This window comes from Coregonus clupeaformis, unplaced genomic scaffold, assembly GCF_020615455.1.
Source record: "Coregonus clupeaformis isolate EN_2021a unplaced genomic scaffold, ASM2061545v1 scaf0313, whole genome shotgun sequence".
NCBI classification, from domain to species: Eukaryota; Metazoa; Chordata; class Actinopteri; order Salmoniformes; family Salmonidae; genus Coregonus; species Coregonus clupeaformis.
Window position 1 is genome coordinate 149,980 of NW_025533768.1, and position 25,801 is coordinate 175,780.

Consider the following 25,801-nt stretch of genomic DNA (forward strand, 5'->3'; position numbering starts at 1 on the left):
GCTCCAGCTCCACTCCAGCTCCGCTCCAGCTCCACTCCAGCTCCGCTCCACTCCAGCTCCGCTCCACTCCAGCTCCACTCCAGCTCCGCTCCACTCCAGCTCCGCTCCACTCCAGCTCCACTCCAGCTCCGCTCCACTCCAGCTCCGCTCCACTCCAGCTCCACTCCAGCTCCGCTCCACTCCAGCTCCACTCCACTCCAGCTTAGCTCCTCGCTCCGCTCCACTCCAGCTCCGCTCACATACTCTAGTGTGGCGATACCAATGCACAACATCGCCAGCTCCTGGACACATTTACCTGCCAGATTCAGCAGCTTGACAAACACCAAAAAGCATGGAAACCCGATTAGATTTTTGCCCCAAAAAACAGGTTTGTTAATTATTTTATTTGTTTGCTAAATTATTTTTCATGATTATTTTTCGTTTTAGTTACATTTCAATAATAACATTAATTTTTGCGGGTGCTTATATTTGTCCTATTTCACACATATACAAGTCTGTAATAATACGCATGTGTGAACTGGAAATGTGTTTTTGCATATCCCACTCTCCCTGAGACCCTCAGAGAGTGGGGTCACAGCCAGGGTCTGCCCTTATCAACGGCCACCCTGGAGCATTTAGGGTTAAGTGCCTTTCTCAAGGGCACATCAATAGATTTTTCACCTTGGCGGCTCGGGGATTAGAACTAGCAACCGTTCGGTAGTTTCAGTTTACTGAATAACCTTCACACACACACCCCCTCCCATCAAAGCACCACAATAGACCCGGAGGCATTTCATTACAAAATGTTCTTTTTTATTTACATATCAAGGAATAAACCAATGAGCAAAGAAGGAGAAAGAGGGAAGGAAAGAATATGTTGGTTAAGAAACAATATAATAATAATACTACTACTACATGTTCAGATGTGGTTGCGATGATTTAACACACAGTCACACTGGGAAGGAATCATCAGTCCAGTGTCCCTCAGTCAGTCACTTACAATGATACACTATTACAAACTAGCATGTCCTGGGATAAACACAACAAAAGCATGCTAAATAATCAAAATGGGGTTTTACAGTCTTCTGAAAACAAAAACTGTGGTTCTGGAACAGGGTTGTACACACACACACAACTCTTCTCTCTGTCTTTTTAACATCTGGGTCCTGTTCATAGGCGCACACAACGTGTTTACAGTTTCTTATTGGACAAGAGCAAAAACTCGCTCCCTGTTTCAGTCCATTTTCTTCAATTTGGTACCTAGTGAACAGGACCCAGGGGCCTGACTACAGGAGGCCGGGGCTGCCTTGCTTCTGGTTTTCTTTGGAAGAAGAGATGATAACAACAAGAGTCAATGAAATGATGAGATCTAGAAATACTAGATGTGACTCGGGCTCTTCTGTAAGCTATTGGTCTTGAACTGAGTGACTTTGGGGGGGGTCACCACCATAGAAATATAATTACTAGAACGGACAATCCCATTCAAGTCAATGTTCTGTGATGGGTGGATTGGCGGCCATTCGTTCTATTTCTATGGTCACCACACTGTTCTGTCTGGAAGTGTCTGGAAGCTCAACCCTAGACTCGAGCCTATCGCTCGAGGACTCGACACCGCCAACTCTTTTTGATATCATCATAATGGTAGTAGACACCTTGTGCAATAGTGCAAACGCTCAAATGAGTCTGATGAGAATATTGAATGGTCTTTGACACTCCTTTGTCCCCATAGCACATGGACACTGTCCCCTTTTTTGACACACTAACCAACTATGGAAACACTGTCAACAAACATAGGTTAAGTAACACATACCAAATGGCACCCATTCATGGCGCACTACTTTTGACTAGGGTCCATAGAAAGTAGGGCACTATATAGGGAATAGGGTGCCATTTGGGACACACCCATACTCCCCATTAGACCCCAAGCCTCTGCCAATGCTACACAATGAGGGTGGAAAGTAATAATTATCACCCGGCCAATGGAAAATACTGATCAACAGAACAAATCTCAGACAGATTATAAATACACTTTAAAATATATACACAGCAACAACAATAAAGAAAAAAATATGAAAAGAAAAAGCCACAATATTATTTAACTAATCAAATACAGCCTCTCTGGGCCAGTGCAGATAAAAAGACGCGAGAGAGATGCAACATTTAAGATCGTCACAGATAGAAACACAATGTATAGATCTGTCATGGTCCTCTTTTCAACATGATAGAGAAACCTGTCTACTCTACATGATACATTTCTATTTTTTCTGAAACGTTGTGCTCCTCAAAAAGCCCAGTCTGTCCCAACACGGTTTGCTCCTCCCACCCATGATGATATCACATCGCACCGCAGCCAATCAGACGGACAGCCACTCTCTAAACACACCAATAACAACAACAGAGTGCTTCGCTTTGTAAGGTGCATCGCCCAATCAAAACATGGGGCTAGTAGTGTATAACTGCATGTAAAAACCTTTCCCCTGGTCTCTCTCCCTCTCACACACGCACACACACACACACGATTCCAGGCGTCACACCTTCACAGTCCTGCAGAGGGCGCCACAACCCCACCCAGCGGACACACTCCGCCACTACAGTGCATTTCACACAGAGTAATAGAAAAGAAACAGAAATATGAACCTATATATTCTGGTGAGGATGACTAGGTTACATGACAGATCATGTCAACAGTGTCAATGGCAACACTTTTTTGGGGTGAAGGAGAGGTGAGGTCCTCCCCTGCTAAACTGTCAGTCTGCGAGCTGTCTACTGTACTGATAGGTGAATCAGGGATAAGGGGTGATATGAAACCGACGGCAGGTAACTGTCAAGTATGTTTATTTGTCTGTCTGTCTGTCTGATATGATATGATTCTCAGTGTCTAGGCAGACTGTCTGTATGTCTGTTCGTCAGCTGCAGGCCAAATGCCAAAAACCTCCTTCATCCATTTGTTTGTGTGTGTGTGTGTGTGTGTGTGTGTGTGTGTGTGTGTGTGTGTGGGGGGGGGGGGGGGGGGGGGAGCTGGTCTCTTTGTCTCGCTCTGTATAGTCTAGGCAGAGGTGACAGTGGTGCCGCTGCCCAGCTTAATGATCATCTGCTGGCAGTCGTGGAGGGTACGCTTGTCCCCCAGCTTCTCCAGGGTACGGGCTGCGTCAGCAAGCATGCCCACCCGCTGGCCCGGTGCCGACAGGAAGGAGGGGGGCAGGTAGCGACACGCCAACATCACCGCCTCAGCCTGCTCCCTCTGGCCAGGACGCATCTCACACTCCTCTGTAGAATCACACACACACACAGAGAGAGAGAGAGGAGAGAGGTGAGTCGTGGGGGATACAGAGAGGGATATTACACAGATAACTACACTCATGTCGCATCCGTGTCCCTTTCAACCTTGTTATGAAAGGCTTAAAAATGGCACACAAAACACACACACTTCCAACCTTTCTCACACACAAACAAACTACCAATAACCCTCTCTGCAGTTACCTGTCTTGGCTCCGGGGGTGGCTCTGCGTCTGAGCGAGCGGTCCAGGAGCTGGTGTGTTCGCGTGGGACTGGCCCCAGCCATCAGCCTGGCGGTCGCCTCATGAAGAAACAACTGAGAGGGAGAGAGGGAGGAAAGTGGGAGGAGAGCAGAGAGAAAAGCATTTGATGAGTGATAGGTCAGAAATAGCTCTGCTCTACCCAATTGAGTCTCTCTCTCGCAATTCAATTTCAATTGAAGGGCTTTATTGGCATGGGAAACATATGTTAACATTGCCAAAGCAAGTGAAGTAGATAATAAACAAAAGTGAAATAAACAATAAAAATGTACAGTAAACATTACACTAACAAAAGTTCCAAAATAATAAAGACATTTCAAATGTTATATTATGTGCAAATAGTTAAATTACAAAAGGGAAAATAAATAAACATAAATATGGGTTGTATTTACAATGGTGTTTGTTCTTCACTGGTTGCCCTTTTCTTGCGGCAACAGGTCACAAATGTTGCTGTTGTGATGGCACACTGTGATATTTCACACAATAGATATGGGAGTTTATCAAAATTGGGTTTGTTTTTGAATTCTTTGTGGATCTGTGTAATCTGAGGGAAATATGTGTCTCTAATATGGTCATACATTTGGCAGGAGGTTAGGAAGTGCAGCTCAGTTTCCACCTCATTTTGTGGCCAGTGTGCACATAGCCTGTCTTCTCTTGAGAGCCAGGTCTGCCTACGGCGGCCTTTCTCAATAGCAAGGCTATGCTCACTGAGTCTGTACATAGTCAAACACCGTTTTTTTGTTGGTTTTTTTTACACCGTTTTTTTGTTAATTCTTTCCAATGTGTCAAGTAATTATCTTTTTGTTTTCTCATGATTAGGTTGGGTCTAATTGTGTTGCTGTCATGGGGCTCTGTGGGGTCTGTTTGTGTTTGTGAACAGAGCCCCAGGACCAGCTTGCTTAGGGGACTCTTCTCCAGGTTCATCTCTCTGTAGGTGATCTCTCTCTCTCTCTCTCAACCTGTGTGTCTATGCGTCCATACACATGTGTGCGCCCGTGTCTACATGTGCAGGTCTCCCTCCATGTCCTACCCTGCGCATGGCGGGCCTGAAGCTCTGGGCCAGCTTCCTGAGGGAGGAGAGGTCCTGCTGGAAGCCATGCAGCTCGGCCGGGGAGGCCTGCAAGGAGAGACCTCCGGGATTGGAGCTCTGCTGCAGACGCCACACGTTCGTCCGCATCACCAGCAGCAGGTCACACAGCAGCAACTGGACCACCTGGGGGAGGGATGGATGGATGGATGGATGGATGGATGGATGGATGGATGGATGGATGGATGGATGGATGGATGGATGGATGGATGGATGGATGGATGGATGGATGGATGGATGGATGGATGGATGGAGAGAGAGGAGGCAAACCTTATCGTGTGTGTGCGTATTAAAAATGACATTAGTTTGAAAGGCAGTAACAGGGTGTATTGATGTATCCTGTCCATTGTGCTGTATGGGGCCCAGCTCTGTGTTGCACTGCAGGAACATTGCACTCAGCTGAGACACACATGCAATGCAACTACAATGCACCACAGCTCTGGCCATAGCTGCTGCGTATGTGTGTGTGTATGTGTGTGTGTATGTGTATGTGTATGTGTATGTGTATGTGTATGTGTGTGTGTGTGTATGTGTGTACCTTGTCTAGGCTGCTGCTGTGACAGTGTGGTCCCAGGTTGAGGCTGTCTCTCAGCAGGCCGCTGGCCTTCTCACTGTGGCTCAGACTCAGTTGGCAGTTCTCTGGTTTGGTCAGCATGGCACGCACCGCTCGGAACGTGTTCAAAGACGCCTTGGGCAACGGACTCCTGAGGACACATGAAAAACCCTGTTGAGAAAGGTGGTGGAGAAGAACTGGGGAAGTGTGTGTGTGTGTGGGGGGGGGAGTTGTCTGGGTACAGTCCCTCAGCTGTGTGTGTGTGGGTGTGTGTGTGTGTACTCACTCTGCCGTCTGTAGACTACGGGGCAGGTGCTCGGCGGCGGGATACAGTCTCTCGGCCGCTGCGTCATCTCCTTGGAGCCAGTTAATGATCACCACGGCAACCGACGACCACCATTTGGAATGAGGGTCACAGCCTGGAGGTCACAGACAAGGTTTACACACACACACACAGAGAGATAGATGTCAATAAAGAAAGTACACACAGACAGACAGGTTATTATTTGGATAGTTCCTATAGCTGATCTAGAGATACAAAATATAAACTGTAACTCTGTTGATACACAACAGCTAGCTGGGGTTAAGTTTAGGGTTAAGTTTAGAATTACTGCTAGGTTTAGGGTTCGGGCTAGGGTTAAGTTTAGGGTTATGGTTACACTTAGGGTTAAGTTTTGGGTTAGGGTTAAATTTAGGTTCAAGGTTAGAGGATAGTTAGTTGACATGATGTTGACAGTTATTGAACATCTACAAACGATCTATTTGGGACTATCCAAATAAAGTGTTAGCGACAGACATGCTGAAACACAGACACTATCCCTCTCTTATCTCTCTCCCCCTCACTCTCTCCATTTCACACATGAGCAAATCCAGGTGCTGGTGATGATGACCTGAGTTTCAATCTGTTCCCTCTCTGGCGTGGTCACAACCTGCTAATACTGCAGCTATACTGATAGCCACATCTCTCCAAGGGAGATGACCTCCACTGCTTAACATTGGGCCAACACACACGCATCTTCATCAAATCAGATGGCTTATTCATCACAAAACCTTTTGATGTTGCCATTTATTTTAATGATTACTTCATTGGCAAAGTGGGCAAACTTAGGCAGGAAATGCCAACAATGAACAGTGAGCCATCGTACTCATGCATAAAAAACAAATATGAAAGGAAATGTGTAGCACTTTGTTCTAAAGCTGTATCCGTACCCATTGGATGCAGTGATCATATCCAGGAAAGCCAAAGTTCCAAAAGCTGGGCCTAAAATAGTATATAAGAGATCATACAAAAGATTTTGCTGCGACTCTTATGAGTATGATGTTAAAAATATTTGTTGGTCTGAAGTGATTAATAAGGAGCATCCAGACGCTGCACTTGATGAATTCAATAAATTGCTTCTTCCAATTATTGATAAACATGCACCTGTTAGGAAACTGACTGTTAGAACTGTTAAGGCTCCATGGATTGATGAGGAATTGAAAAACTGTATGGTTGAAAGAGATGGGGCAAAAGGAGTGGCTAATAAGTCTGGCTGCACATCTGACTGGCTGACTTACTGCAAATTGAGAATTATGTGACTAAACTCAACAAAAAGAAGAAGAAACTGTATTATGAAAACAAGATCAATGATATAAAGAATGATGGAAAAAAAGTTTGAATACTTTAAATGAAATTATGGGCAGAAAGACAAATTGAACTCCATCTTTCATCCAATCAGATGGCTTATTCATCACAAAACCATTTGATGTTGCCAGATATTTTAATGATTACTTCATTGGCAAAGTGGGCAAACTTAGGCAGGAAATGACAACAAACAGTGAGCCATCGTATTCATGCATATATAAACAAATAATGAAAGAAAAGCATTGCAAGTTTGAATTTTGTAAAGTTCGTGTGGGAGAGGTGGAAAACTAATTGTAATCGATCAGTAATGACAAACCTCCTGGCATTGACAACTTAGATGGAAAGCTACTGAGGACGGTAGCTGACTTTATAGCCACTCCTATCTGTCATATCTTTAATCTGAGTCTAGAGGAAAGTATTTGTCCACAGGCCTGGAGGGAAGCCAAAGTCATTCCACTACCCAAGAGTGGTAAAGCAGCCTTTACTGGCTCTAACAGCAGACCTATCAGCTTGCTGACAGCTCTTAGCAAACTGTTAGAAAAAATTGTTTGACCAAATACAATGCTAGTTCTCTGTAAACAAATTAACAAAAGACTTTCAGCATGCTTATAGAGAATGGCACTCAACATGTACTGCACTGACACAAATGACTGATTATTGGTTGAAAGAAATTGATAATAAGAAGATTGTGGGAGCTGTAATGTTAGATTTCAGTGCAGCCTTTGATATTATAGACCATAACCAGCTGTTGAGAAAACATATGTGTTATGGCTTTTCACTCTCTGCCATATCATGGATTCAGAGTTATCTAATATAACTCAGAGGGTTTTCTTTAATGGAAGTTTCTCTAATGTCAAACATGTAAAGTGTGATGTACCGCAGGGCAGCTCTCTAGGCAGCCTTCTCTTTTCTATTTTTACCAATGACCAGCCACTGGCATCAAACAAAGCATGTGTGTCCATGTATGCTGATGATTCAACCATATACGCATCAGCAACCACTGCTAATAAAGTCACTGAAACCCTTAACAAAGAGTTGCAGTCGGTTTTGGAATGGGTGACCAGTCTCTCAAACTAAGAGCATTGTATTTGGTAGAAATCATTAACTAAGTTCTAGACCACAGCTGAATCTGGTAATGAATGGTGTGGCTGTTGAACAAGTTGAGGAGACTAAATTACTTGGTGTTACCTTGGATTGTAAACTGGCATGGTGAAAACATACAGATTCAATGGTTGTAGAGATGGGGAGGTCTGTCCGTAATAAAGAGATGTCTGCTTTTCTGACACCACATTCCACAAAGCAAGTCCTGCATGCTCTAGTTTTATCTTATCTTGATTATTGTCCAGTCATATGGTCAAGTGCTGCAAAGAAAGACCTAGTTAAGCTGCAGCTGGCCCAGTCTTGCTCTTCATTGTAATCAGAGGGCTAATATTAATACTATGCACGCCAGTCTCTCTTGGCTAAGAGTTGAGGAAAGACTGACTGCGTCACTTTTTGTTTTTATAAGAAACATTAATGTGTTGGAAATTCCTAATTGTTTGCATAGTCAACTTACACACAGCACTGACACACACACTTACTCCATCAGACATGCCACCAGGGGTCTTTTCACAGTCCCAAAATCCAGAATAAATTCAAGGAAACGTACAGTATTATACAGAGCCATCCATGAGTGCATGGAACTCCCTTCCCTCTTATATAGCGCAAGTGAACAGCAAACCTGGTTTCAAGCAACACCTCGCAGCATAACATCTTTCCCCCATGTGACCTACTTGTGTGTATGTACTGATGTATGTGTACCTGATAGATGCATACACACACACTACATGTTAATGTTTTTAAATGTATGTAAATTGTAAAGTATTTTGTCTGTAATGTATTTTTCGATATGTGTCGGACCCCAGTAAGACTAGCTGTCACCATTGGCGTCGGCCAATGGCAATCCTAATAAATCAAATCAAATGCGCACACACACACACACACACACACACACACACACACACACACACACACACACACACACACACACAGCTATGCTGACTGGGAAATCTAACACCACGCCAAGAAAGGTCTCCTTTCAAACTCTCTTCCTTCTCTAGCTACTTCAAGGTGATTAGAGACTTGACAGGACTAGCTACTTCTTCAAGGTGATTAGAGACTTGACAGGACTAGCTACTTCTTCAAGGTGATTAGAGACTTGACAGGACTGGAAGATAGAATTGAGCGCTGCAGGGGACAACGCCTTTTCTTTTAACCTCCCATCTCCTCTCAGCGAAAAGGAGCGAGAGAGGGAGGTGGTGAAAGGAGCAAGAGAGAGAGAGGTGGTGAAAGGAGCGAGAGAGAGAGAGAGGTGGTGAAAGGAGCGAGAGAGAGAGAGAGGTGGTGAAAGGAGCGAGAGAGAGAGGGAGGTGGTGAAAGGAGCGAGAGAGAGAGGGAGGTGGTCAAAGGAGCGAGAGAGCGAGGGAGGTGGTGAAAGGAGCGAGAGAGAGAAGGAGGTGGTGAAAGGAGCAAGGGAGAGAGGGAGGTGGTGAAAGGAGCGAGAAAGAGGTGGTGAAAGGAGCGAGAGAGAGAGAGAGGTGGTGAAAGGAGCGAGAGAGAGAGAGAGAGGTGGTGGTGAAAGGAGCGAGAGAGAGAGAGGTGGTGAAAGGAGTGAGAGAGAGAGGGAGGTGGTGAAAGGAGTGAGAGAGAGAGGGAGGTGGTGAAAGGAGTGAGAGAGAGAGGGTGGTGGTGAAAGGAGTGAGAGAGAGAGAAGTGGTGAAAGGAGTGAGAGAGAGAGGGAGGTGGTGAAAGGAGTGAGAGAGAGAGGGAGGTGGTGAAAGGAGCGAGAGAGAGAGAAGTGGTGAAAGGAGCGAGAGAGAGAGGGAGGTGGTGAAAGGAGTGAGAGAGCGAGGGAGGTGGTGAAAGGAGCGAGAGAGCGAGAGAGAGAGAGAAGTGGTGAAAGGAGTGAGAGAGAGAAGTGGTGAAAGGAGTGAGAGAGAGAAGTGGTGAAAGGAGCGAGAGAGAGGGAGGTGGTGAAAGGAGCGAGAGAGCGAGAGAGAGAAGTGGTGAAAGGAGTGAGAGAGAGAAGTGGTGAAAGGAGCGAGAGAGAGGGAGGTGGTGAAAGGAGCGAGAGAGCGAGAGAGAGAAGTGGTGAAAGGAGCGAGAGAGAGAGGGAGGTGGTGAAAGAAGCGAGAGAGAGGTGGTGAAAGGAGCGAGAGAGAGAGAGAGAGAAGTGGTGAAAGGAGCAAGAGAGCGAGAGAGAAGTGGTGAAAGGAGCGAGAGAGAGGGAGGTGGTGAAAGGAGCGAGAGAGAGAGGGAGGTGGTGAAAGGGGGCATCTCAACAGTCTATAGTGGCTTCCTCTCCTTGTATCCTTGTCTTTGATTGCACTGATTTGACAATACAGGGATCAGAGGAAGCAATGTCAGAAGGTAGCCAGACAAGTGTTCACTCACGTTACTGAAGATCAGTGTGAATGAAGGAAAGCAGATAAGGAGAGGAAGCCACTTTAGACTACAGATACACCGTCATGTACACCCTAACTGAGATACACCCAGTATTGTGCCTGAACCGTAGAGGTGATTGAGGTGAGACTCGGACCACAGCATATTGACATATAAATATAAGACCAGGAGTCGTACCAGTGACGGTAGCCATGTTGGATCCGATGGCGAAGGACTGGGTGGTGGCTCCGGCGGCGTCTGATGCACTAGTCAACAGCTGAAGGTACTCCAGAGCATCTGCATACTCCCTGAGGAACACACACACAGCTTAGTTAGTTAAAAGTATTTAAAAGACTATTAGCCTTGAAAACACACACATAATAGGATCTAGCTTGTTCAAAAAGGGATTTTAGACAATTTAAGACAAAGGAAGGCCTAAAATATGAATAAATAAATTAAACATTCTGTATTTTACAACTCAATGTTAGATGGTTCTCCACACCCTGAAAGTAGCCTATGGGACTTTTTTATTTTAATTTTACAGCCACTACAAACGTCAGCTAACTTAGGCACCACTAGCTAAAATTCAATGGGATTGATAAGGGCAACTTTTAAGACTTCTACAGATAACCTGATAACACTATTTGGCTATGTGTTGCACCTACCCCTCTCCATCACTGGGGGTCTTCTCCCCCCGGGGCTGGGCCACACAGTATAGAGCCTTCTCCAACAGGTGCTCCCTAAAGGCCTGGGTCACCTGGGCCAGAGGGTCCACTAAGGAGACAAAGAGAGAAGAATTAGGGTTGAGGTTAGCATAGTCATGTCAACCAATTTAGACAATGAAAACATGTGTTGCCCATATTGCTTTCGTCATAACCAGTTTCCATGACAGATTATATTAATGTCTCCTTTCATTAAAACATAAGCTGTCGACCTATAGAGCCTCTCAATGCTAATTTTTCTGAGAGGCTCTGGTCAATAGCAGTACACTATAAACCAGGGAAAAAAGTGCCAATTGGGAAGCAGACACTGTGTGGTGTGTCTACAGTACTGACCGGTGTTCCCTGCCTGGCTGTAGATGCTATCTTTGGGTGTGCTGCGGACGGCCCAGTCCCCGTCCACAAAGAAGCGGTGGCCCAGAGGGTGACAGAGCCATTGCATGGCCGGGGGGACACTGCCACTGGAGGAGAGACACGCCTGGCGGGCGCTGCTCAGGAACACACGCTAGGGATGGAGAGAGACATGGAGATACAGGAGTGAGTACAGAGGCAGGCAGACAGACAGACAGACACACACACGATACACTGAGCAACAAATCACACAATATAGTCATAGTCAGTCTCTCCCTCTCTCCATCTCTACATCTCCCCCTCTCTCCATCTCTACATCTCCCCCTCTCTCCATCTCTACATCTCCCCCTCTCTCCATCTCCCCTCTCTACATCTCCCCCTCTCTCCATCTCCCCCTCTCTCCATCTCTCCATCTCCCCATCTCTACATCTCCCCCTCTCTCCATCTCTACATCTCCATCTCTCCATCTCCCCCTCTCTCCATCTCTACATCTCCCCTCTCTCCATCTCTACATCTCCCCCTCTCTCCATCTCTCCATCTCCCCCTCTCTCCATCTCCCCCTCTCTCCATCTCCCCCTCTCTCCGTCTCTACATCTCCCCCCTCTCTCCATCTCCCCCTCTCTCCATCTCTACATCTCCCCCTCTCTCCATCTCTACATCTCCCCCTCTCTCCATCTCTACATCTCCCCCTCTCTCCATCTCTACATCTCCCCTCTCTCCATCTCTACATCTCCCCTCTCTCCATCTCTACATCTCCCCTCTCTCCATCTCTCCATCTCTACATCTCCCCCTCTCTCCATCTCCCCCTCTCTCCATCTCCCCCTCTCTCCATCTCTCCATCTCTACATCTCCATCTCTCCATCTAACCCTCTCTCCATCTCTACATCTCCCCCTCTCTCCATCTCTACATCTCCCCCTCTCTCCATCTCTACATCTCCCCCTCTCTCCATCTCCCCCTCTCTACATCTCTCCATCTAACCCTCTCTACATCTCCCCCTCTCTCCATCTCTCCATCTCCCCTCTCCCCCTCTCTCCATCTCTACATCTCCCCCTCTCTCCATCTCCCCCTCTCTCCATCTCTACATCTCCCCCTCTCTCCATCTCCCCCTCTCTCCATCTCTACATCTCCCCCTCTCTCCATCTCTACATCTCCCCCTCTCTCCATCTCTACATCTCCCCCTCTCTCCATCTCTACATCTCCCCCTCTCTCCATCTCTACATCTCCCCCTCTCTCCATCTCTACATCTCCCCCTCTCTCTACATCTCCCCCTCTCTCCATCTCTACATCTCCCCCCTCTCTCCATCTCTACATCTCCCCCTCTCTCTACATCTCCCCCTCTCTCCATCTCTACATCTCCCCCTCTCTCTACATCTCCCCCTCTCTCCATCTCTACATCTCCCCCTCTCTCCATCTCTACATCTCCCCCTCTCTACATCTCCCCCTCTCTACATCTCCCCCTCTCTCTACATCTCCCCCTCTCTCCATCTCCCTCTCTCTCCATCTCTACATCTCCCCCTCTCTCTACATCTCCCCCTCTCTCCATCTCTACATCTCCCCCTCTCTCTACATCTCCCCCTCTCTCCATCTCTACATCTCCCCCCCTCTCTACATCTCCCCCTCTCTCCATCTCTACATCTCCCCCTCTCTCTACATCTCCCCCTCTCTCCATCTCTACATCTCCCCCCCTCTCTACATCTCCCCCTCTCTCCATCTCTACATCTCCCCCTCTCTCCATCTCTACATCTCCCCCTCTCTCCATCTCTCCATCTAACCCTCTCTCCATCTAACCCTATCTACATCTAACCCTCTCTACATCTCCCCCTCTCTCCATCTCTACATCTCCCCCTCTCTCCATCTCTACATCTCCCCCTCTCTCCATCTCCCCCTCTACATCTCCCCCTCTCTCCATCTCTCCATCTCCCCCTCTCTCCATCTCTCCCTCTTCCCCGCTCTCTACATCTCCCCCTCTCTCCATCTCTACATCTAACCCTCTCTCCATCTCCCCCTCTCTCCATCTCTCCCTCTTCCCCGCTCTCTCCATCTCCCCCTCTCTCCATCTCTCCATCTCTCCGCTCTCTACATCTCCATCTCTCCATCTCCCCCTCTCTCCATCTCTCCATCTCTCCGCTCTCTACATCTCCATCTCTCCATCTAACCCTCTCTCCATCTCCCCGCTCTCTACATCTCCCCCTCTCTCCATCTAACCCTCTCTCCATCTCTCCCTCTTCCCCCCTCTCTCCATCTCCCCCTCTCTCCATCTCTCCCTCTTCCCCCCTCTCTACATCTCCCCCTCTCTCCATCTCTCCATCTAACCCTCTCTACATCTCCCCCTCTCTCCATCTCCCCCTCTCTCCATCTCTCCCTCTTCCCCGCTCTCTACATCTCCCCCTCTCTCCATCTCTCCATCTAACCCTATCTACATCTAACCCTCTCTACATCTCCCCCTCTCTACATCTAACCCTATCTACATCTAACCCTCTCTACATCTAACCCTCACTACATCTCCCCCTCTCTACATCTCCCCCTCTCTACATCTCCCCCTCTCTACATCTCCCCCTCTCTACATCTCCCCCTCTCTACATCTAACCCTCTCTACATCTCCCCCTCTCTACATCTCCCCCTCTCTACATCTCCCCATCTCTCCATCTAACCCTATCTACATCTAACCCTATCTACATCTCCCCCTCTCTACATCTCCCCATCTCTCCATCTAACCCTATCTACATCTAACCCTCTCTACATCTCCCCCTCTCTACATCTAACCCTCTCTACATCTCCCCCTCTCTCCATCTCTCCATCTAACCCTCTCTCCATCTCTCCATCTCCCCCTCTCCATCTAACCCTCTCTCCATCTCCCCCTCTCTCTCCTTCTCTCTCTCTCACAATCAAACACACCACTTGATAACGTAACTCTGTGACTCACGGAGGAGAAGTGAAGGAGTCTGGGTAGGCTGGCTTTGACTCGTAAGGCTGCGGAGACGTAGACCTCTCCTAACATGGCCACGGGGAGACAGGAGCCTGAACACTCTGCTAGGTTTACAGCACTCAGAGCCATGTGAACGGCAGACAGGTGGCTACCGCCCAGCTTACCTGCAAACACACACACGTTGATTATAGACAGCTTGGCTGAACAAACACAGAAAACACCTATCCACTCCTCTAAGGTCTACACAAAGTGCGTAGGAGTAGGGAGCTAGTGGATAATTCTGTATTGGACAGTAGTACTGAAGAGGAGAGAATTTGCCTACTGTGTGATTTTGAAATTGTTTCAGACTGGGAATGTTTGAGATTGCTCAGTTTGTTCACAATGCCTGGAGGAGAAGGAGAAATGTACTGGTTGTGTAGTGAGGCTAGATGGTAGCTGGTTGTGTAGTGAGGCTAGATGGTAGCTGGTGGTGTAGTGTGGCTAGATGGTGGTGTAGTGTGGCTAGATGGTGGTGTAGTGTGGCTAGATGGTAGCTGGTGGTGTAGTGTGGCTAGATGGTGGTGTAGTGTGGCTAGATGGTAGCTGGTGGCGTAGTGTGGCTAGATGGTAGCTGGTGGCGTAGTGTGGCTAGATGGTAGCTGGTTGTGTAGTGAGGCTAGATGGTAGCTGGTTGTGTAGTGAGGCTAGATGGTAGCTGGTTGTGTAGTGAGGCTAGATGGTAGCTGGTTGTGTAGTGAGGCTAGATGGTAGCTGGTTGTGTAGTGTGGCTAGATGGTAGCTGGTTGTGTAGTGTGGCTAGATGGTAGCTGGTTGTGTAGTGTGGCTAGATGGTAGCTGGTTGTGTAGTGAGGCTAGATGGTGGTGTAGTGTGGCTAGATGGTAGCTGGTGGTGTAGTGTGGCTAGATGGTGGTGTAGTGAGGCTAGATGGTAGCTGGTGGTGTAGTGTGGCTAGATGGTAGCTGGTGGCGTAGTGTGGCTAGATGGTAGCTGGTGGCGTAGTGTGGCTAGATGGTAGCTGGTTGTGTAGTGAGGCTAGATGGTAGCTGGTGGTGTAGTGTGGCTAGATGGTGGTGTAGTGTGGCTAGATGGTGGTGTAGTGTGGCTAGATGGTGGTGTAGTGTGGCTAGATGGTGGTGTAGTGTGGTTAGATGGTGGTGTAGTGTGGCTAGATGGTGGTGTAGTGTGGCTAGATGGTAGCTGGTGGTGTAGTGTGGCTAGATGGTGGTGTAGTGTGGCTAGATGGTAGCTGGTGGCGTAGTGTGGCTAGATGGTAGCTGGTGGCGTAGTGTGGCTAGATGGTAGCTGGTTGTGTAGTGTGGCTAGATGGTAGCTGGTTGTGTAGTGAGGCTAGATGGTAGCTGGTTGTGTAGTGAGGCTAGATGGTAGCTGGTTGTGTAGTGAGGCTAGATGGTAGCTGGTTGTGTAGTGAGGCTAGATGGTAGCGTAGTGTGGCTAGATGGTAGCTGGTTGTGTAGTGTGGCTAGATGGTAGCTGGTTGTGTAGTGTGGCTAGATGGTAGCTGGTTGTGTAGTGTGGCTAGATGGTAGCTGGTTGTGTAGTGAGGCTAGATGGTGGTGTAGTGTGGCTAGATGGTAGCTGGTGGTGTAGTGAGGCTAGATGGTGGTGTAGTGTGGCTAGATGGTAGCTGGTTGTGTAGTGAGGCTAGATGGTAGCTGGTGGTGTAGTGTGGCTAGATGGTGGTGTAGTGTGGCTAGATGGTGGTGTAGTGAGGCTAGATGGTAGCTGGTGGTGTAGTGTGGCTAGATGGTAGCTGGTGGTGTAGTGTGGCTAGATGGTAGCTGGTGGTGTAGTGTGGCTAGATGGTAGCTGGTGGTGTAGTGTGGCTAGATGGTAGCTGGTGGTGTAGTGAGGCTAGATGGTAGCTGGTTGTGTAGTGAGGCTAGATGGTAGCTGGTTGTGTAGTAAGGCTAGATGGTAGCTGGTTGTGTAGTGAGGCTAGATGGTAGCTGGTTGTGTAGTGAGGCTAGATGGTAGCTGGTGGTGTAGTGTGGCTAGATGGTGGTGTAGTGTGGCTAGATGGTGGTGTAGTGTGGCTAGATGGTAGCTGGTGGTGTAGTGTGGCTAGATGGTGGTGTAGTGTGGCTAGATGGTAGCTGGTGGCGTAGTGTGGCTAGATGGTAGCTGGTGGCGTAGTGTGGCTAGATGGTAGCTGGTTGTGTAGTGAGGCTAGATGGTAGCTGGTTGTGTAGTGAGGCTAGATGGTAGCTGGTTGTGTAGTGAGGCTAGATGGTAGCTGGTTGTGTAGTGAGGCTAGATGGTAGCTGGTTGTGTAGTGTGGCTAGATGGTAGCTGGTTGTGTAGTGTGGCTAGATGGTAGCTGGTTGTGTAGTGTGGCTAGATGGTAGCTGGTTGTGTAGTGTGGCTAGATGGTAGCTGGTTGTGTAGTGAGGCTAGATGGTGGTGTAGTGTGGCTAGATGGTAGCTGGTGGTGTAGTGTGGCTAGATGGTGGTGTAGTGAGGCTAGATGGTAGCTGGTGGTGTAGTGTGGCTAGATGGTAGCTGGTGGCGTAGTGTGGCTAGATGGTAGCTGGTGGCGTAGTGTGGCTAGATGGTAGCTGGTTGTGTAGTGAGGCTAGATGGTAGCTGGTGGTGTAGTGTGGCTAGATGGTGGTGTAGTGTGGCTAGATGGTGGTGTAGTGTGGCTAGATGGTGGTGTAGTGTGGTTAGATGGTGGTGTAGTGTGGCTAGATGGTGGTGTAGTGTGGCTAGATGGTAGCTGGTGGTGTAGTGTGGCTAGATGGTGGTGTAGTGTGGCTAGATGGTAGCTGGTGGCGTAGTGTGGCTAGATGGTAGCTGGTGGCGTAGTGTGGCTAGATGGTAGCTGGTTGTGTAGTGAGGCTAGATGGTAGCTGGTTGTGTAGTGAGGCTAGATGGTAGCTGGTTGTGTAGTGAGGCTAGATGGTAGCTGGTTGTGTAGTGAGGCTAGATGGTAGCGTAGTGTGGCTAGATGGTAGCTGGTTGTGTAGTGTGGCTAGATGGTAGCTGGTTGTGTAGTGTGGCTAGATGGTAGCTGGTTGTGTAGTGTGGCTAGATGGTAGCTGGTTGTGTAGTGAGGCTAGATGGTGGTGTAGTGTGGCTAGATGGTAGCTGGTGGTGTAGTGTGGCTAGATGGTGGTGTAGTGAGGCTAGATGGTAGCTGGTGGTGTAGTGTGGCTAGATGGTAGCTGGTGGTGTAGTGTGGCTAGATGGTAGCTGGTGGTGTAGTGTGGCTAGATGGTAGCTGGTGGTGTAGTGTGGCTAGATGGTAGCTGGTGGTGTAGTGAGGCTAGATGGTAGCTGGTTGTGTAGTGAGGCTAGATGGTAGCTGGTTGTGTAGTAAGGCTAGATGGTAGCTGGTTGTGTAGTGAGGCTAGATGGTAGCTGGTTGTGTAGTGAGGCTAGATGGTAGCTGGTTGTGTAGTGAGGCTAGATGGTAGCTGGTGGTGTAGTGTGGCTAGATGGTAGCTGGTTGTGTAGTGAGACTAGATGGTAGCTGGTTGTGTAGTGTGGCTAGATGGTAGCTGGTTGTGTAGTGAGGCTAGATGGTGGTGTAGTGAGGCTAGATGGTAGCTGGTTGTGTAGTGAGGCTAGATGGTGGTGTAGTGAGGCTAGATGGTAGCTGGTGGTGTAGTGTGGCTAGATGGGAGCTGGTGGTGTAGTGTGAGAGAAAAATTACATGTTTACCTGATTTGTTAATTATTCATATTATATGCTTAACAATAGTAAGACATTTCTATTCTACCAATGCTGTGCTTCTGAGAAAGGTATGGTAGCTGGTGGTGTAGTGTGGCTCGATGGTGGTGTAGTGTGGCTAGATGGTAGCTGGTTGTGTAGTGTGGCTAGATGGTGGTGTAATGTGGCTAGATGGTAGCTGGTGGCGTAGTGTGGCTAGATGGTGGTGTAGTGAGGCTAGATGGTAGCTGGTTGTGTAGTGTGGCTAGATGGTAGCTGGTTGTGTAGTGAGGCTAGATGGTAGCTGGTGGCCTGGTGTGGCTAGATGGTAGCTGGTTGTGTAGTGAGGCTAGATGGTAGCTGGTGGTGTAGTGTGGCTCGATGGTGGTGTAGTGTGGCTCGATGGTGGTGTAGTGTGGCTCGATGGTGGTGTAGTGTGGCTCGATGGTGGTGTAGTGTGGCTCGATGGTGGTGTAGTGTGGCTCGATGGTGGTGTAGTGTGGCTCGATGGTGGTGTAGTGTGGCTAGATGATAGCTGGTGGTGTAGTGTGGCTAGATGGTGGTGTAGTGAAGCTAGATGGTAGCTGGTGGTGTAGTGTGGCTAGATGGTAGCTGGTGGTGTAGTGAGGCTAGATGGTAGCTGGTGGTGTAGTGAGGCTAGATGGTGGTGTAGTGTGGCTAAATAGTGGTGTAGTGTGGCTAGATGGTGGTGTAGTGTGGCTAGATGGTGGTGTAGTGTGGCTAGATGGTGGTGTAGTGTGGCTAAATAGTGGTGTAGTGTGGCTAGATGGTAGCTGGTTGTGTAGTGTGGCTATATGGTAGCTGGAGGTGTAGTGTGGCTAGATGGTGGTGTAGTGTGGCTAAATAGTGGTGTAGTGTGGCTAGATGGTGGTGTAGTGTGGCTAAATAGTGGTGTAGTGTGGCTAGATGGTGGTGTAGTGTGGCTAGATGGTGGTGTAGTGTGGCTAAATAGTGGTTTAGTGTGGCTAGATGTTGGTGTAGTGTAGCGTGGCTAGATGGTAGCTGGTTGTGTAGTGAGGCTAGATGGTAGCTGGTTGTGTAGTGAGGCTAGATGGTAGCTGGTGGTGTAGTGTGGCTAGATGGTAGCTGGTGGTGTAGTGTGGCTAGATGGTGGTGTAGTGTGGCTAGATGGTGGTGTAGTGTGGCTAGATGGTAGCTGGTGGCGTAGTGTGGCTAGATGGTGGTGTAGTGAGGCTAGATGGTAGCTGGTTGTGTAGTGTGGCTAGATGGTAGCTGGTTGTGTAGTGAGGCTAGATGGTAGCTGGTTGTGTAGTGAGGCTAGATGGTAGCTGGTGGCCTGGTGTGGCTAGATGGTGGTGTAGTGAGGCTAGATGGTAGCTGGTGGTGTAGTGTGGCTCGATGGTGGTGTAGAGTGGCTCGATGGTAGCTGGTGGTGTAGTGTGTCTAGATGGTGGTGTAGTGAGGCTAGATGGTAGCTGGTGGTGTAGTGTGGCTAGATGGTAGCTGGTGGTGTAGTGTGGCTAGATGGTAGCTGGTTGTGTAGTGTGGCTAGATGGTAGCTGGTGGCGTAGTGTGGCTAGATGGGAGCTGGTGGTGTAGTGTGGCTAGATGGTAGCTGGTTGTGTAGTGAGGCTAGATGGTAGCTGGTTGTGTAGTGTGGCTAGATGGTAGCTGGTGGCGTAGTGTGGCTAGATGGTGGTGTAGTGAGGCTAGATGGTAGCTGGTGGTGTAGTGAGGCTAGATGGGAGCTGGTTGTGTAGTGAGGCTAGATGGTAGCTGGTTGTGTAGTGTGGCTAGATGGTGGTGTAGTGAGGCTAGATGGTAGCTAGTGGTGTAGTGTGGCTAGATGGTAGCTGGTGGTGTAGTGTGGCTAGATGGGAGCTGGTGGTGTAGTGTGGCTAGATGGTAGCTGGTGGTGTAGTGTGGCTAGATGGGAGCTGGTGGTGTAGTGTGGCTAGATGGTAGCTGGTTGTGTAGTGAGGCTAGATGGTAGCTGGTTGTGTAGTGTGGCTAGATGGTAGCTGGTGGCGTAGTGTGGCTAGATGGTGGTGTAGTGAGGCTAGATGGTAGCTGGTGGTGTAGTGAGGCTAGATGGTAGCTGGTTGTGTAGTGAGGCTAGATGGTAGCTGGTTGTATAGTGAGGCTAGATGGTAGCTGGTTGTGTAGTGAGGCTAGATGGTAGCTGGTTGTGTAGTGAGGCTAGATGGTAGCTGGTTGTGTAGTGAGGCTAGATGGTAGCTGGTGGCCTGGTGTGGCTAGATGGTGGTGTAGTGAGGCTAGATGGTAGCTGGTGGTGTAGTGTGGCTCGATGGTGGTGTAGTGTGGCTCGATGGTGGTGTAGTGTGGCTCGATGGTAGCTGGTGGTGTAGTGTGGCTAGATGGTGGTGTAGTGAGGCTAGATGGTAGCTGGTGGTGTAGTGTGGCTAGATGGTAGCTGGTGGTGTAGTGTGGCTAGATGGTAGCTGGTTGTGTAGTGTGGCTAGATGGTAGCTGGTGGCGTAGTGTGGCTAGATGGGAGCTGGTGGTGTAGTGTGGCTAGATGGTAGCTGGTTGTGTAGTGAGGCTAGATGGTAGCTGGTTGTGTAGTGTGGCTAGATGGTAGCTGGTGGCGTAGTGTGGCTAGATGGTGGTGTAGTGAGGCTAGATGGTAGCTGGTGGTGTAGTGAGGCTAGATGGTAGCTGGTTGTGTAGTGTGGCTAGATGGGAGCTGGTTGTGTAGTGAGGCTAGATGGTAGCTGGTTGTGTAGTGTGGCTAGATGGTGGTGTAGTGAGGCTAGATGGTAGCTAGTGGTGTAGTGTGGCTAGATGGTAGCTGGTGGTGTAGTGTGGCTAGATGGGAGCTGGTGGTGTAGTGTGGCTAGATGGTAGCTGGTGGTGTAGTGTGGCTAGATGGGAGCTGGTGGTGTAGTGTGGCTAGATGGTAGCTGGTTGTGTAGTGAGGCTAGATGGTAGCTGGTTGTGTAGTGTGGCTAGATGGTAGCTGGTGGCGTAGTGTGGCTAGATGGTGGTGTAGTGAGGCTAGATGGTAGCTGGTGGTGTAGTGAGGCTAGATGGTAGCTGGTTGTGTAGTGAGGCTAGATGGTAGCTGGTTGTGTAGTGAGGCTAGATGGTAGCTGGTTGTGTAGTGAGGCTAGATGGTAGCTGGTTGTGTAGTGAGGCTAGATCGTAGCTGGTTGTGTAGTGAGGCTAGATGGTAGCTGGTGGCGTAGTGTGGCTAGATGGTGGTGTAGTGAGGCTAGATGGTAGCTGGTGGTGTAGTGAGGCTAGATGGTAGCTGGTTGTGTAGTGTGGCTAGATGGTAGCTGGTTGTGTAGTGAGGCTAGATGGTAGCTGGTTGTGTAGTGAGGCTAGATGGTAGCTGGTTGTGTAGTGAGGCTAGATGGTAGCTGGTTGTGTAGTGAGGCTAGATGGTAGCTGGTTGTGTAGTGTGGCTAGATGGTAGCTGGTTGTGTAGTGTGGCTAGATGGTAGCTGGTTGTGTAGTGTGGTTAGATGGTAGCTATACTGGCCATGATCATTGTATGTATATAATTTGTAAAATGTTATTTTGTTCTGTAGTGTCTTGTAAGCCCATGTGGGCAGGGCAACAGTAGGTGTATGAACTTAAATAAATAATATCAAATAAATCAACTATCTAGTAACCTTGTCTCAGAGTGAGTAGGCAAGGTTTGCCTTAGCATTAAAAGCCACAGTCCAAGTCCAGTTTTCAATTTCCACCTACCAGTCATGTGCAGCTGGTGCAGGCGGTGGTAGACCAGGGCAGCGTCGCGGCTGCTCTTACGCGCGTCCTCCCGGAGCCCCCTGGCGCGGAGCCCCCCGGCCCTGGCAGCCAACCAGCGACCCACCCCCAGGCGCTGGAGGCAGAGGCGGAGCAGGGCCCACAGGGCGGCACAGGCCAGGTCCAACTGAGAGGTGGGTAAGGGACGACCCAGGGCCTTGAGGCAGGTCCATAGGTTCTGACTGGCCTGGGCAAAGTCTCCCTATTTGGGGAGGGAGAGGGGGGTAAGAGTGATGGGGGGTGAGTATGGAGGGTGGGGGGAAGGGGTGTGTGTGTGCGTCTTAAGGTCAGTATGTGCTTACGACAGTATGCATATGGTTTTCATCCCAAACGGCACCCCATTCCCTACATACTGCACTAATTTTGAAGGTAGTACACTATATAGGGAATAGGATGCCATTTGGGATGAAATCACATTCTCCATATTCTCACCCGTGCCAGGTCGAGGTCTGCTTGCTTGCGGTGCCTCCAGAACAGCACGGAGGATCCAGAGTGGGGCCTGGTGACTGGCTCTCCATAGACCAACAGTCTGACCAGAACCCCAGCCACCAGCACACCATTCAGCAGCCACACCAACAGAGTGGGCAGCATCCAGTCCATCCAGCCCCACGAGTCAGCTGGGAGGAGAACACAGAGAGAGGATGTTTAGGAGACACCTATACAGAATTAGTTTAGGAGACACCTACACTGAGAGAGGGTGTTTAGGAGACACCTACACACAGAATGAGTTTAGGAGACACCCACACAGAATGAGTTTAGGAGACACCTACACACAGAATGAGTTTAGGAGACACCCACACACAGAATGAGTTTAGGAGACACCCACACACAGAATGAGTTTAGGAGACACCTACACACAGAATGAGTTTAGGAGACACCCACACACAGAATGAGTTTAGGAGACACCTACACACAGAATGAGTTTAGGAGACACCTACACACAGAATGAGTTTAGGAGACACCTACACACAGAATGAGTTTAGGAGACACCTACACACAGAATGAGTTTAGGAGACACCCACACAGAATGAGTTTAGGAGACACCTACACACAGAATGAGTTTAGGAGACACCCACACAGAATGAGTTTAGGAGACACCTACACACAGAATGAGTTTAGGAGACACCTACACACAGAATGAGTTTAGGAGACACCCACACAGAATGAGTTTAGGAGACACCTACACACAGAATGAGTTTAGGAGACACCCACACAGAATGAGTTTAGGAGACACCTACACACAGAATGAGTTTAGGAGACACCCACACAGAATGAGTTTAGGAGACACCCACACAGAATGAGTTTAGGAGACATGCACGCAAACACAGACACAGAAGAGATGGACCTACTAGAAAATACACATGGGAGTATTAGATGAACTCACTAGGAGTAAGACACACAGATACACACCTCCGCCACCTTCCCTCTTTCCCTCCATACCTGCGTTGTCTAGGCCCAGCATGTTCCTGCCTGTCCCAGGATGCACTGCGTCGTTGTTAGCGGTGGTGCTGGAGCCCATCCCTCCACACAGCATGGAGGCCAGGGGGTTGAGGGAGAGGAAGAGGAAGGTGAATGTGCACAGCGCCATGCGGGAGCGGTCCAGCATGCCTGCACCGCCCGGGGTGGACGATGACGTGTCCATCAGATTGACCGCCGGCTGCAGGGGAGAGGACAGGAGAGAAGAGGAGACAACATAAGGAGTCAGGGTTAGAATTAGAACTAGATCAAGAAGTAGAGATGGAACTGGAACTACAATTGTAATCAGGGAGTTAGAACTAAGAACTATAACTTATTATCATATGTTTACTTTACATGATTATTGGAGACACTTGATATCCCTATTGTTAGCCATTGAACAAAACAACGGTTTAGCGTCTCTGTTTTTATTTGTCTCCATCCTTGTTGCTACAGGATGTATGTTGCTAGAGAATTACCAGTTCCTTTCTCAGCGTTCTATTCTAGGGAACTATAGCAGAGAAGTCCAACATCTTCCAAGCTCCTTTCTCCAAGTCATGAGAAGCATTAGTTACAGGTAACATCCAGTATCCTGACTGGCTCCACTCTAAGCTTTTTCAGTGAGGTTTCACGTCTCAGGTTGTGAAACCAACCTTGCTGTCCTCCCCCATGGGGCTGTCAGGTTCTGAGTCGCTGCCACAGTGGGAGTAGGAGGTGGGAGAGCCCACGTCGGAGGGCGGAGGGGTGGGCAGCTCGCTCTTCACGTCCGTCTGTGGGCCGTCCACCTCCATGGCAACCAGGTCCTTCAGAGACTCTGGAGAACAGAGAGGAGGAGGGAGAGAGGGGAAGGAGATGGAAGGAGTAAGAGAGAGGAGGAGAGAAAAAAGAGGAGGGAGGTAGAGAAAGAAAGGGTCAACCTCAGAATAGTTCCGGCCATCATCATCATACTGTTATGACATCTGTCCCAGGGCCCGTATCTATAAAGTGTCTCAGAGTGCTGATCTAGAATCAGTTTAATGAATAGAATTATATGGACAGGGGGAACCTGATCCTAGATCAGCCCTCCTACTCTGAGACGCTTTATGAATACGGACCCAGCTCTTGATTCAAGCACAACCAGCACTAGCCATCAGAAAATGACTGCATTTCACAAAGCACTTCTTTAAGAAATTAAATGACAGAAGCTTTAGCCATGATGAATCCTTCTTCTTCATAATGAATAACAATAGGATGGTGATAAAGGGAGGATGGAGGAGAGGAAAGGGCAGGCAGAAAAGGAGAAGAAGAGCCAGGGCAGGGAGGAGAAGGACCACTCACTGTTCTTCTGGGCAGACATTTTCAGGGCCATGTTCTCTGCTTTTAGTTTCTGGTTGGACTGCTGTAGGTAGCGGATGTAGTCTATTGCCTTCTTCAGAATTGCTGACTTGTTGAGCTGCTTAGCGGATGAAAAAGGTCAATACAACAACTTGTTGAGCTGCTTAGCCGATGAAAAAGGTGAATACAAACTTAAAGCAAGATTTTAAGAGCCTCTGATAAACAGTATGCCTTTGAGCTTACTTAGATATAATACTAACACAGCATCTTAATATTGGAATCCACAAACAAAACAGTGGTCGTGTCCCAATACCCATACTAGCGTACTAAACGGTACGCAAAAAATAAATGTAAAAAATACTTTTATAGTATGTACAATTTTGAAAATAGTACTCAGAATGCGTCATCTAATGTGCGATTGTGTTTACTCCTGCCATTTGTTCGTTTTGGTACAGCGCGTCAATTTATCTGATCAAAAGCCTAAATGAGTATGCAGTATGTAGTCCACTAGTATGGGTATTCAGACACAGCCAGTTACTTTTCTCTGTCAGATGATTCAGTTCTTGAAAGCTCTACAGTATCTTAATGGGAATCTCTTGCTTAAAATGTATGTTGTAAATAATATTTTATAAATGTAATTTAAAAACTCTACGTATATATTTTCAATATTAATACCTTGGCCTCAGTCCCGGCCACCAGGTCTTTAAGCTCAATGATCTTGTCGTTGATGGACGAGCGGTAGCGCTTCTCAATGGCGTTGTGGGCGGTCCGCTTCTCGCCCTTGGGGGGCAGGCCCATAGGTTTACTGCTGATTGTGATACGGTTGATGGGCAGCTTGTCAGAGTCCATCATCACTGGCACCCTGGTCAGGAAGGTGCCACCACTCATCAGAGCCTAGAGAGAGGGAGGGGGGAGGTAAGGAGGAAGAAAGAGGGAGGACAGAATGAGAGGGTAGGAGGAGAGAAGTTTTTTCTAAGAAGACGATCACTAAAGTTGCATCTAGATGGGGTGTCAAACTCAATTTGCCCCGGGGCCGCATTCTGTCTTCAACGAGGTCCAGAGGGCCGCACTGAAAATGTCTTATATTTCATTGCCGTCAAAATTTGCTAAAAATACTCCTCTATCCATCGTTTTTTTGCATTAGTGAGCTTGACAGTCAAGAAACTGTATGAATATAGGTCAATTATCATTTCTACACACTTCCGATGTGGTTTTAGTCATTTTAAAGTATATTGAGTTTGTTTCCCCCTCAAACAACAGGCAGTATTGTTTGACACCCCTGGTCTAGATTGACACTATGCCCTACATAGCACAATACTTTGTCTTCTTCCACTACCATAAAAATACTTTTGGACAATTTTTCTTCAGGAAAATGACAGTTTCTAGTTGTTGTTATTACTTTAT

The 25,801-nt window shown here is 48.3% G+C and overlaps 1 protein-coding gene across 5 annotated transcripts in view; it reads right to left on the reverse strand.

The window, feature by feature from the left end:
* Positions 1 to 770: 770 nt before the first annotated feature.
* LOC121551415 (sterol regulatory element-binding protein 1-like) overlaps positions 771 to 25,801 on the reverse strand; it is a 33,860-nt gene continuing 8,829 nt past the window's right edge. For 3 of the 5 annotated variants that reach the window (XM_045214786.1, XM_045214785.1, XM_045214788.1), the window contains 15 exons: positions 25,073 to 25,291; positions 24,401 to 24,518; positions 23,737 to 23,897; positions 23,069 to 23,285; positions 22,061 to 22,245; positions 21,572 to 21,830; positions 14,194 to 14,360; positions 11,255 to 11,423; positions 10,865 to 10,973; positions 10,398 to 10,507; positions 5,442 to 5,574; positions 5,141 to 5,306; positions 4,546 to 4,728; positions 3,460 to 3,571; positions 771 to 3,246 (listed from right to left, as the gene is read on the reverse strand). In XM_045214786.1, the coding sequence (XP_045070721.1) occupies positions 3,026 to 3,246; positions 3,460 to 3,571; positions 4,546 to 4,728; positions 5,141 to 5,306; positions 5,442 to 5,574; positions 10,398 to 10,507; positions 10,865 to 10,973; positions 11,255 to 11,423; positions 14,194 to 14,360; positions 21,572 to 21,830; positions 22,061 to 22,245; positions 23,069 to 23,285; positions 23,737 to 23,897; positions 24,401 to 24,518; positions 25,073 to 25,291 (2,529 nt within the window). In that variant the 3' untranslated portion in view covers positions 771 to 3,025. The remainder of the gene's footprint in view (positions 3,247 to 3,459; positions 3,572 to 4,545; positions 4,729 to 5,140; positions 5,307 to 5,441; positions 5,575 to 10,397; positions 10,508 to 10,864; positions 10,974 to 11,254; positions 11,424 to 14,193; positions 14,361 to 21,571; positions 21,831 to 22,060; positions 22,246 to 23,068; positions 23,286 to 23,736; positions 23,898 to 24,400; positions 24,519 to 25,072; positions 25,292 to 25,801) is intronic. The other 2 variants (XM_045214787.1, XM_041864056.2) reach the window with 1 other exon arrangement.